At 46.2% G+C, this 12,836-nt stretch overlaps 1 protein-coding gene and 1 long non-coding RNA gene across 2 annotated transcripts in view; one reads left to right on the forward strand and one right to left on the reverse strand.

Moving 5' to 3' along the window:
* The window catches only part of DOC2A (double C2 domain alpha), a 142,385-nt gene that overhangs the window by 76,123 nt on the left and 53,426 nt on the right, over positions 1 to 12,836 (forward strand). The window contains exons 5-7 of the mRNA XM_068243785.1: positions 158 to 267; positions 2,384 to 2,510; positions 9,527 to 9,586. Of these exons, the coding sequence (XP_068099886.1) occupies positions 158 to 267; positions 2,384 to 2,510; positions 9,527 to 9,586 (297 nt within the window). The remainder of the gene's footprint in view (positions 1 to 157; positions 268 to 2,383; positions 2,511 to 9,526; positions 9,587 to 12,836) is intronic.
* Positions 5,892 to 12,836, reverse strand: part of LOC137524196 (uncharacterized) — a 51,550-nt gene continuing 44,605 nt past the window's right edge. The window contains exons 2-3 of the long non-coding RNA XR_011022643.1: positions 10,319 to 10,468; positions 5,892 to 6,232 (exon numbers count right to left, since the gene is read on the reverse strand). This is a non-coding gene — a long non-coding RNA (uncharacterized lncRNA). The remainder of the gene's footprint in view (positions 6,233 to 10,318; positions 10,469 to 12,836) is intronic.

Below are 12,836 nucleotides of genomic sequence, written 5' to 3' on the forward strand. Positions count from 1 at the left end.
CCAATGGCAATTTGCCGCAAGCTGTGCCCCACCCCCCAGACACACACAGGTCCCTCCCCCCGGTAGTCTACTTCTAAGCAGAAAGCGATAAGTAATTTTAAAGTGATAAACTCCAAACCGAAAAGAATGTGACACAATTGCTTTTTGTGATTCTTAGGCAAATAAACTGAAAACCCGTACAGTGAGGAACAGTCTAAACCCCACCTGGAACGAGAGCCTGACGTACTGCGGCATCACCGCCGAGGATATGGGGAAGAAAATTCTGCGGTGAGACAAGTGGAGGCACGAAAAAAAGAGATGTTAAAAACAGGGATTTCATAAGCTGTTGACCGTTTGATCAATCGAATCAGATATAGTTAATGGTGCTGTTTGAGGAAAAACAATAATTCTAACAATTGTTCCATCGATCCAAATGTACTACCTAACTTCCATCAAGCCACCCCTCACCTACTTCTAACCATCACCTATCTAAGCCTAACCACCCCTAAGCTCTAATCCCTCCCCAATCTTTCCAACCCTAACCACCCCCAACTACCACTACCCAACTTCCATCAATCCACCCCTCACCTACTTGTAACCATCACCTATCTAAGCCTAACCACCCCTAAGCTCTGAACCCTCCCCAATCTTTCCAACCCTAACCACCCCCAACTACCATTACCCAACTTCCATCAATCCACCCCTCACCTACTTCTAACCATCACCTATCTAAGCCTAGCCACCCCTAAGCTCTTAACCCTCCCCAATCTATACCCAACCCTAACCACCCCCAACTACCACTACCCAACTTCCATCAATCCAAATGTATTTTAGTCTGCTTGAATTGGGCATACATCAAAAAAGGGTGCCCGGAAATTGGGGCCCCCATTAAACCAGGTGGTAGAATATCAATACATTTACCCATATTCTACTATTCAAGTGTAAACACGAATTGTAAAATATTGGTGTCTGCCAATCTACCGCCAAATTACTGATATGAGTCTTCATCATCTTACTCCCAATAAGTGTCAAAAGGCCTAGTCCAGGGCCAACTCCATATCACACAAATGTGAGAATCTCTAGTAGGCAAGGAACATTTTGGTGGGCAATGTTGCGAGGAAAATTGGGTGCAAATAAATAGTAATAGAATGTTTCACCGATATTCTACCATCACCCACTGTACTCTAACTCTCACTTAAACCCTATGCTATTTATGAATAACCCTAACCACCCCCAACTAGTCCTAACCACCCCTCACCTACTTCTAACCATCAACTATCTAAGCCTAACGACCCCCCAACTACTCCTAACCCTAACCACCCTTTACTTACTTCTAACCTTAACCATCACCTATCTATGCCTAACCCTAACCACCCCAACTCCTCCTAACCCTAACCACTCCTCACCTAATCCTAACCCTCACCTGTCTGGGCCTAACCCTAACCACACCCAACTGCTCCTAAGCCTCCCCAATCTATACCCAACCCTAACCACCCCCAACTACTTCTTGCCCTAACCCTCCTCTATCTATACCTAGCTATAACAGTAAATTTGGGTGCCTGAGTCACTCTCTATAAAACTGCGGTGGCTGCAGGCGCTTTATTATTTGGGCACTTCTGACACCCATATTTACTGTTATAGCTGTTATTAGCAGCGTTTAATACGGTTCTCTATGGTGACACCCAAATTTACTCGGCATGCTCCTCACCCAAGTTGTGTGCCCCTTTTGGAGGTAGGGGCCCATCAGTTTGTAAGGGGGGGGGGGGGGTGGAGTGAGGGATTTGTCAATAAAAACAATTACATTAAAAGCATAAAAGATGGCCACTAACGATACAATTTGCCAAACAAGCGTTTACGAAAGAATCTTCGGATGAACGATTGGAAATGATCGTTTGGGACCATTAATGGATAAAAATCTTTTGGATCACTCCTGTCAATCTGATTGGATTGCTCAGGAGATTTTCGTTCATTAGTGGTCTCAAACTACAAAGCATAATTTGTAAACGATCGTTCTGCAAATTGTATCGCTCCTGACCACCTTTAGTTTGATATATTTTCTCCACAATATTTTCTCTCTAGACTTCTTCAGTCCATTCAGAACTCTCCCCTTCCCCCTAGAGTTTATTTCTGTTGTTCGGTAAAACAACACAAAGTCCTTCTTCTGCAGAAAAGCCAATACTTAGACAAGTGCAGAAGAAGGCTGAGTCATATCCCAGAACAATGACTATTACTCAGTTGTTGGGTAGACAAAAAAAGAATCCAGAGAGTAAACAACTTTAAAAGAATGGAATGTCTCTACAGATTGCTGGGGAACGTTCACCGATATGTTTAACTCATGAAGGTGAATGCAGCTGCTGCACGCCTCACAGCAAGCCCTGTCACGCTCTCTGCTATGTTTTCTCAGGATCTCGGTGTGCGACGAAGACAAATTGAGTCATAATGAATTTATCGGAGAAACCCGAGTTCCTTTGCGGAGGCTGAAGCCAGGAGAGAGGAAACATTTCAACCTTTGTCTGGAGAGACAGATTCCCGTAAGTGGGGACAGACCTTGGCTCAGGGAATGGTGACTGCTGTACGATAATCTCTTCTGAGATTTAGTGTCTGCATTAGCAGGGAGGGTGGAATCAGCACTAGGGGGATGGATATTTCTACGCAAAAAGTAATATTAGGTGAGACACCTGCTATAGCCGGCTACTACAGAACTCCACCAGGAGGAACAATATATATTCATACACAGAGCAGTCAGGGCCAGCACTACCATATGGACAACACGGGCAATTGCTCGGACCCCTCTAGGTCACCTTCCAACTTAAAGGGAGTCTTAAGTGAAAAATAAAAAAGATAACTAAGAAGAGGGAAGGCTCTGGGTCCTAAAGAGCCATCCCGTTCCTCTCCTTGTCCTGTCGTTCCTGCGCTGGCTCCCCGATAGCAATTTCCGACCCATGGGTCGGACACTGCTCTCTTCTGCTGCGAGTTGGCTTCGGAAGTCTTCAGGACCACTCGGGCTCCCAAAGACAGGTTGCTCCATCCTGTGCACCCACGAGCGCCCTCTCTCGTGCAATCATGCATGCGCAGTACAGAGCCGCCTGTCCTTCGGAGCACTCGGGCTCCCAAAGACTGCTAAAGCCTCCCACAACGGGAGATTTAACCTCCTTAGCGGTAACCCCGTGCTGGACACGGGGTAAGCCGCCGCAGAGGATTTCTCAGGTCCTGCTGGGCCGATTTGCATAATTTTTTTTTCAAACACGCAGCTAGCATTTTGCTAGCTGCGTGTTTAGTCCGATCGCCGCCGTTTGCCGCCGATCCGCCACGATACATTGCCCCCCCCCCCCCCGCATACTTCTTGTGCAGCCTGGCCAATCGCCGCCAGGCTGCGCTATGGGGTAGATCGGGGCGCCAGGCTAGCTACATGCTTAATAAAAGAAAAAAAAGGTTAAAAAAAACCTCCCGCGGCCGCAAGGGAGGCTAACCTCCCACAGCCAGGGAGGTTAAACAAAAGAGCCTGGGGGGGGGGGGGGGGGGAACGAGGGGATGAGGAGAGGAACGGTAAGACTCTGTAGGATCCAGAGCCGTTCCTCTCCTCAGGTAGGTTTCTGTTTTTTGGGGGTTTTCTGGGCTTCAGACTTGCTTTAACTGTGATCCACGGTGCCCCGGAAGATTTCTTGGCAGAGAAGCATCTCATCTGTCCAGGCTAGCATGGCTCTTTATTGATCCGTGGCTCCGTGTGCTTTCATCTTAATCCTCACAGGGGTGTCTCCTCTCCATGACCTGCGCATATTTATATTCCTGTGCTGGGGTCATGGAGCCGGATGTGAGGATGATGACCGGGTTGCACAGGGAATCAGTTGAAAGGGCTCCTCAGTCATCTGTATGAAAAGGGCTCCTCCATAGACTTCCATGTTATTTCTGCAAATATGGGCTACAAGGTGGTGAAAAGGGCTCCCGAGATTTCTTTCGGCTTCAAGGTTTACGATTTGTCTACAAAAGGGTGCCCCTTTATAGCCCATATTTTTGATTCGGCTACAAGGTTTTTGGCTATAAGGTTTTTGATTCTGCTACAAAAGGGTGCCCCTTTTATAGCTGAGATTTTTGATGCAGGGGGAGGGATAGGATTAGGCATCAAAAGCAGGAAGGGAGGGTCTTAGGGTAAAGCACCACCAGGGGAGGGTTCTGTGTGAGAGTAGGGAAAAGTTAGGTTATAGTAATCACCAGGGGGGCCTTAGGGTTAGGCACCACCAAAGGGGGTTAGGGTTGGGCACCACCAAGGGGGTTCTTAGGGTTAGGCACCACCAGGGGAGATTTTTGTGTGAGATCAGGGAGAAGTTCGAATATTTACAAATGAGGTATGCACACCTGTTCAAAATGCAGTAAAGATATATAGCAGGGGGTGCTGAGTCAATAAACAGGCCTATAATAGGCCATACATCAATACAATATATACAAATGACTCGCACACCAGCACAGTGTTCTATGCAAAAAAATCGTTTTATCGTAAAAGTAGTAGCCCATACAACATAGATACAAAAGTGATACAAAATTTACAATAATAACACCATAGCAGTACACCACAGTAGGTGAAGTAAGCAGCAATAACACATGGGGAATACCAACTATAAATACAAACACTCATATAAGCTTGCAATATGAAAATACATCAGAAAGTGGTAAATGCAGTTAGTCAAAGTGATATCCCCATATTGTCAGATATATACCCTGACAGCGCGCTGTTTCGGAAATCGTCCTTCGTCAGAGAGTATACACGACCTTCCGGCTGCTGTATAGTCACTACACTAGTGAAACCTTAAATACCTGGTATTTAAGGTTTCACTAGTGTAGTGACTATACAGCAGCCTATAGCAGTTGGTATTAGCAGTTGGTATTCCCCATGTGTTATTGCTGCTTACTTCACCTACTGTGGTGTACTGCTATGGTGTTATTATTGTAAATTTTGTATCACTTTTGTATCTATGTTGTATGGGCTACTACTTTTACGATAAAACGATTTTTTTGCATAGAACACTGTGCTGGTGTGCGAGTCATTTGTATATATTGTATCAGGGAGAAGTTCGGTCATAGTAATTACTTTTCTCGGCTATATCCAGAGCCCTTTTATAGCTCAACAAATTTGGCCTATAACAGCATCATTTTTATAAACTAAAACTAGCTTTTCAACTACATCAGGCACCCTTTGTAGCTGAATTTGGCATATGGGCTACACCAGGCACCCTTTGTAGCCAAATTTGGCATATGGGCTACACCAGGCACCCTTTGTAGCCAAATTTGGCATATGGGCTACACCAGGCACCCTTTGTAGCCAAATTTGGCAAATGGGCTGCACCAGGCGCCCTTTGTAGCCGAATTTGACATTTTGCCTACACCAGCTGCCCTTTGTAGCCGAATTTGACATATGGGCTACACCAGGCACCCTTTGTAGCCGAATTTGGCAAATGAGCTACAGCAGGTGCCCTTGGTAGCCAAATCTGGCTTTTTTCATTAATATCAGGAGCCCTTTTTTCCAGGAGCCCTTTTCAAATGTACGCATTGCACAGAGCCACGGACCAATGGCGGAGTGCGCCAGCTGGGACAGGTGAATCACTACTCTACTGAAAACTCTGCAGAGGCCCCATGGACCACAGTCAACTTGGGGGGACCTGGAGGGCCCAGCAGCAACAAAGGACCCCTGTTGCCGCTTTTTGGTCCGTTCTGTCAGAGGGCCCCAGGACACAATGTCCTGGGGCCCCACTGTTACTAGTACTGGCTCTGAGAGCACTTTATTACACTATACTGATGCTGCATTGGACATCCCCTTAGCTTCACAGCACTGATTCCACAAGATGTTGGAAACATTCCTTTGAGATTGTGCCCCGTGATGATTTGATGACATCACACAATTTCTGCAGATTAGCCAGCTGAACATTTATATCACATTTGGTTGATGTCACCAAATTCTCACCCCACCATCCGTGTACTCAGTAGAAATGACATTTCATCAGATTAGGCTGTGTTCTTCCAGTCTTCGGCAATCCAGTGGAATCTGATCTTTTCATTTTGCTTTGCTTTTGTGCTCACTGCTGCAGTAAGGGATTTCTTATCTGAGTTGCCATAGCCTTTTGCTACATCCAACTAGCCTGGTCATTCTCCACTGACTGAGAGGTTTTCTGTCTGTGGAACTGCCTTTCACTGGTAATATTGAGGTCACTGTGAGCAAGCTCTAGAGATTGTTGTGATAAGGACTCCAGGAGATCAGCGGTACCTGAAATAGTGAAACCAGACTATCTGTTAACACCAGTAAGGGCCCAGTAAAAATAAGTGAAATCACATTTTTACCCCAAGGAGAGAGGACAGCTCCTATAACAGGGAATAGATTCAGCACTAGGAGGAGGGACAGCTCCTATAGCAGGGAATAGATTCAGCACTAGGAGGGGGGCAGCTCCTATAGCAGGGAATAGATTCAGCACTAGGAGAAGGACAGCTCCTATAGCAGGGAATAGATTCAGCACTAGGAGAAGGGACAGCTCCTACAGCAGGGAATAGATTCAGCACTAGGAGGAGGGACAGCTCCTATAGCAGGGAATAGATTCAGCACTAGGAGGGGGAGGCAGCTCCTATAGCAGGGAATAGATTCAGCACTAGGAGGAGGGACAGCTCCTATAGCAGGGAATAGATTCAGCACTAGGAGGGGGGCAGCTCCTATAGCAGGGAATAGATTCAGCACTAGGAGGAGGGGCAGCTCCTATAGCAGGGAATACATTCAGCACTAGGAGGAGGGACAGCTCCTATAGCAGGGAATAGATTCAGCACTAGGAGGAGGGGCAGCTCCTATAGCAGGGAATAGATTCAGCACTAGGAGGAGGGGCAGCTCCTATAGCAGGGAATAGATTCAGCACTAGGAGGGGAAAAGCTCCTATAGCAGGGAATAGATTCAGCACTGGGAGGAGGAGGGACAGCTCCTATAGTAGGGAATAGATTCAGCACTAGGAGGAGGGACAGCTTCTATAGCAGGGAATAGATTCAGCACTAGGAGGAGGGACAGTTCCTGTAGCAGGGAATAGATTCAGCACTAGGAGAGGGACAGTTCCTATAGCAGGGAATAGATTCAGCACTAGGAGGATGGACAGCTCCTATAGCAGGAAATATATTCAGCACTAGGAGGAGGGACAGCTCCTATAGCAGGGAATAGATTTAGCGCAGGAGGGGGGACAGCTCCTATAGCAGGGAATAGATTCAGCACTAGGAGGAGGGGCAGCTCCTATAGCAGGGAATAGATTCAGCACTAGAAGGAGGGACAGTTCCTATAGCAGGGAATAGATTCAGCACTAGGAGGAGGGACAGCTCCTATCGCAGGGAATAGATTCAGCACTAAGAGGAGGGACAGCTCCTATAGCAGGGAATATATTCAGCACTAGGAGGAGGGACAGCTCCTATAGCAGGGAATAGATTCAGCACTAAGGGGAGGGACAGCTCCTATAGCAGGGAATAGATTCAGCACTAGGAGGAGGGACAGTTCCTATAGCAGGGAATAGATTCAGCACTAGGAGGAGGGACAGCTCCTATAGCAGGGAATATATTTAGCACAGGAGGGGGGACTGCTCCTTGTACAAAATCACACTACTCCAACATGCATACAGGCTGTTTCGGACTTGTTGGTCCTCATCAGTGCATGGCATGAGGTAATATGGCTCTATGAGGTGGGACTTGACACGCCCAGAGTTACAGATTGCCCAGCATGTTCATAGTGAACCAGAACTTCAAGTTAGTCAAGACTCCTAGGAGTCCTACATGAAATAACTTTTCATTTTTATGCAATTTTTCACAAATGTGATCTTCTGCTTTTACTTTGACTTGCATGACATGTGATTTGCATGTCGCACAGAGCTGCTGTGTGATTTAAAAATAATGGGCAATTAAATAAAAAAAAATTGCACAATAACGCAAGTCAAATGTGATGCCACTGATGTGCTGTGAACGCAAATTCACAAAGACGCAAACCGCAAAGAAATTCTGTTATGGGTGAACAGACCCTAAAAGCAAACTTGACACGAAAAAAACGTATGAGACAATACATTGTATGTGTAGTATGGATAATAAAAAGAACATTAGAACCCCCCCCCCCCCAAGTCTTATATTTTTATTTTCAATTACTGTATATAGTTTTTTTTTTGTATCATTGTGTCACATTTGCAGTTTTAAAACCACACTCTATCTTTTAAGCTGTAAAACAAAGCAGAAATAATGACCCTTTGAACGTTCCTACAGTGAAACATTATCTCAAGCTGTGTCTCACTGTTAATTGGCTTTTTAAAGGACAACTGTAATGAGAGGGATATGGAGGCTAACATATTTATTTCCTTTTAAACAATACAGGTTGCCTGGCTGGCCTGCTGATCCTCTGCCTCTAACACTTTTAGCCACAGACCCTGAACAAGCATGCAGCAGATCAGGTGATTCTGACATTATTGTCAGATCTGTCAGGATTAGCTGCATGCTTGTTTCTGTTGTAAATCAGACACTACTCCCAATAGAAGCTCTTTTGCATAGATAACAACTGAAGTTTTTTTTAACTCTTCTTATACTGGAAAAAAAATATGTGACTCTTTTCCTTGCTACTAATGTTTTATTTCTTAGCTGTACTACACATACAATTCATCATCTTATAAGTGTATCTAGCTTCAGGTCAGCTTGAAATTGAATCTGTAATGAGAAAAAAGTGAAAGTTATTTGCCTCAGTAGAGAGAAGACTCTGGATAGTCCAGAGACTCACCCCATGCTCCTGAAGCATTTACTTCTTTTCTCGTGATAGGTTTGCTTTAAAGAGAATCTGTAACATAAAAATTTCCCCTGGGGGGTACTCACCTCGGGTGGGGGAAGCCTCAGGATCCTAATGAGGTTTCTCACTCCGTCCTCTGTCCCTCGGGGGTCTCGTTGCAGCCCTCCGTACAGCGGCGACGTAAATATTTACCTTCCCGGCTCCTGCGCAGGCACTCTGGCGGCTCCGAAGTAGGCGGAAATACCCTATTGCCGTCAGGTCTGCTCTACTGCTCAGGCGCAAGTTTCCGGCGCCTGCGCAGTAGAGCGGACCCGACTGAGATCGGGTATTTCCGACTACTTTGGAGCCGAGAGCAGCCACAGCTCCCCCCGCTGGAGCCTGCAAAGGTAAATATTGAATTGACAGTCTGGTCTGTCGGCAGCTGTTCGGAGGGCTGCAGCGAGACCCCCGTGGGACAGAGGATGGCGTGGGAAGCCTCATTAGGATCCGGAGGCTTCCCCTACCCGAGGTGAGTGCCCCCCAGGGGATCTTTTTGAGGTTAGTGTCTCTTTAAAGGAGATACTAGCCTTGTAGCATTACGTGTTAAAGCCGCTTGAAGATTGCTATTTTTGCAACTTGGCTGTTGCTTTTGTGTCAAATTAGGTTGAGTAAGACCAGGAGGGACGGCTCTTATCTCCTGGAAGAGTAAAGACTAGGCTTTAGCAGAGCGAGGTGGAAGCATTAGTATTATGTAAGAGCTGTCTAACTGAATTTTTGTTTTATGCCTCTTATTCCCCCTAGCTGGCCTCTCCTTCCTCGATGTCAGCCGCTCTGCGAGGAATCTCCTGCTACCTCAAAGAGGTGAGACAGTCCTTAATCACCGGGCAAAGTCAATTAACTGCTTCACTGGCAGCGCCGAATTCGCAGAGAAAAATTGTCTATGAGAAACGCCTCCGGGCGCCAATGTACACAGCAGCAGGAGCCACGGAAACACAAAGGTCTATTCATCACGGACGGGAACGGGCAAAGCGCACTGAACCGCGGCAGCTAATCAGATTTCAGCACACCGCTGTTAAATTGGTGTAAAGATTGAGTGCTGCTGATTGGCTGGTTTTCATTATTGCCAATTGCCGCTCTTTGCACTGCCTGATTGGATAAAGTCACCCAAAAATGCCCATACAGTGCAATATGGATGGCTCATTAAGCACCAATCAGATAATGCTTAGGCTTTGGGTTTTGGCAGCACACCCAATCGCTAGAGGTGACTACCAAGTGACAGTTGGCTGTCCTTATCGTTATTTGCTGACACGAACAGAAAGACAGTAGCAGTAGCTCGGCAACTCCTCTTCTCTCTCTCTCTCTCTCTGGCATTTGGAGGAGTTCAGAAAGTGTCTTCAGAACAGACATTAAACAGGGATAATATTTGTCATTTGTGCCTTTCCAAGTCCAAATTAAAATAGGGTGGCTTCAACTGAGACCTTTTTACTGCTCTTGTCTGTAAGATGTGTCTTCGCCTCTGCAGAGGAACATCTTCAGTTGTAATAAGTGATGGAGACTCCTAACCATTTTATAAGTAAAGTGAATACAACATACCTTAGACAACAGGCTGAAAAAACGCTCTAGGCAAACATGTTAAGCAGCACTGTAAAGTGAGCCGATGATAAATGGTGTCGTAGACTCCCTCTCCTGTTTTTTTCGAGTTTGCCATACATGGCCACTTTTCCGTGTACATTTAAAGGACCACTGCAGCGAAAAAAAATAAGCAGTTAAAGTCTGACAGAACCAACAGGTTTTGGACTAGGACATCTCCTCACGGGGGATTTTTAAGCATTTTCTTTGTTTTTAAAGGCATTTCCTGAATGACCGTTTAACTGCCAAAATAGTAAGATAGCAGCCAGCCTCCCTACTCACTTGCTCACTGTTTTCATGGAAATGCTTTTGAAACATTCATGAGAATCCCACATGAGGAGATGTACTAGTCCAGTGATCTGCAAACTTGGCTCTCCAGCTGTTAAGCAACTACAAGTCCCACAAAGCATTTGCCTTTATCAATCATTTGTGACCAACAGTGGTGCTATCACGGGTGGTCGTGATCACAGGTCCGCGTGATTCAGGGCCATTTTTGCACATCACGGCCCATGATCCGGATGCCGTGATCCGCATGGATCACGGGTTGCGTAAAAATATCCGGATCACGTCCAGTAATCATGGCCATGATGCGGCCGTGATCGGGAAAATGTAGGGATGACATCACTGGGCCAATCAGAGGCCCCTAGCTCAGGCTACAGCAGCCAATCACAGGAGGGGAGGCTATGCTCTCCCCTCCTGTATAAAACCCGGTGGCCATCATGAGAAACTCTGTCCTTGCTGAGACTGAGCGACTGAGTGAGAACATCTCCAGCCATTGTGTCACAAAGCAAGGGCAATTAGTGTTAAGAAACAGAGCGTTTTAGCTCATTTCTGTACTGTTATACTGCTGTTATTGCTTGTATTTAGCTAGCCAGTGATAATAGTCATTTAGTTAGTCAGTGTAGTTCAGCGTGTACTGTGCTGCCTGCTAGTGACTGTCTGCTGCTGCTGGGTGCTTAGTGCAGGCCAGGCAGCACTGGGCACAAACTGCACACTGATTTCTATACTGTACTGTATTTAGCTAGCCAGTCCTGGGGCACTTGCTTGCTTCCCTGAAAACTTCCAGACAGTTCTACGCAGGCCCAGCACGCATACGTACACGTACGTTTTTACGTGTACGAGTGGCATTTACGCATGCTCGTGTGCATTCGGGGAGTGAATACTAAGCCGCCATTACGCATTACATACTACGAGACGCATGTATACACGTAATTTTATATTTGTTGATTACAGGTACGCTTGTGCAGACGCATACTGACCCATACACACCCGTACGTTTTTACGCATACGGACATAGTGTTACGCATGAGCAATACGGGTCACGGCCGTGAATGCGGAGTTTTTGATGGGTGAACACGGGATAAATACGGGTCGAGCCGGTTACGCGTCAAAAAATACGGGACGCGATCACGGGTCGATCCGGATGCGGCTCCAATACAAACGGCCGCATTCTGATCCGTGATTAAAGGGAACCTTAACTGAACGGGGGGTAAAGAGTTTTACTTACCTGGGGCTATTACCAGCCCCCTGCAGCAGTTTCGTTTTTGACGACTCACCAGTCGCCGGCCGCCATGCGTATTATTGGACGCATTCACCAATGCAATTGCCGCATTCCGCACGCGTAGATATGCGGCAACGCGTATTTTTGTACGCGTTGCGGTCCGCAATAACGCTAATTGCATTGGTGAATGCGTCCAATAATACGCATGGCGGCCGGCAACTGGTGAGTCGTCAAAAACGAAACTAAGTGACAGCGGGGGACCGGAGGATTCCAGAGCGGCTCCAAGGGCACAGTACTGCTGCAGGGGGCTGGTAATAACCCCAGGTAAGTAAAACTCTTTACCCCCCGTTCAGTTAAGGTTCCCTTTAAGTGGTATTCGAGCATCCCTGGTGACCAATAGCCACATCACATCAAACTTCAACACCCTGACAGTGGCACCCCATAGCCACACTTCACATTGCAATTGTACTGACAAGGGGAGATGGTAGCCATGGCAATAAAATGAACATGTTCACATTTTATCCCTTTTTGCTATCCAGTCTTTCTTTTAAAATGTGCAGCACGCCATCCTCAAAAGAGTGACATCATATCCTTGCTTTCTGAGGCAGTAGCTCCAGCACCTAATTATGAACATGACCACTTGGCGTACTCAGTCCAGGGCACCAAGGAGCACAGAGATTTGTACACTGGAGAGGCTGACCAAACTTTGCTAAAACGCATAACTTAAAGAGACACTGAAGCTGAAAAAAAATAATGATATAATGATTTGTATGTGTAGTACAGCTAAGAAATAAAGCATTAGCAGCAGAGACATATGTCTAATATTGTTTCCAGTACAGGAAGAGTTAAGAAACTCCAGTTGTTATCTATGCAAAAGAGTCATTGAACTCCACAACTTTCAAAGTCGCAGAGAGCTCTGTCTTCTGAAGTTTGTTGTCTCAAGTGTCAGTCATTGTATTTTCTTTTTCTCTCCAGACAGGT

Source organism: Hyperolius riggenbachi, chromosome 7 (genome assembly GCF_040937935.1).
Source record: "Hyperolius riggenbachi isolate aHypRig1 chromosome 7, aHypRig1.pri, whole genome shotgun sequence".
NCBI lineage: Eukaryota > Metazoa > Chordata > Amphibia > Anura > Hyperoliidae > Hyperolius > Hyperolius riggenbachi.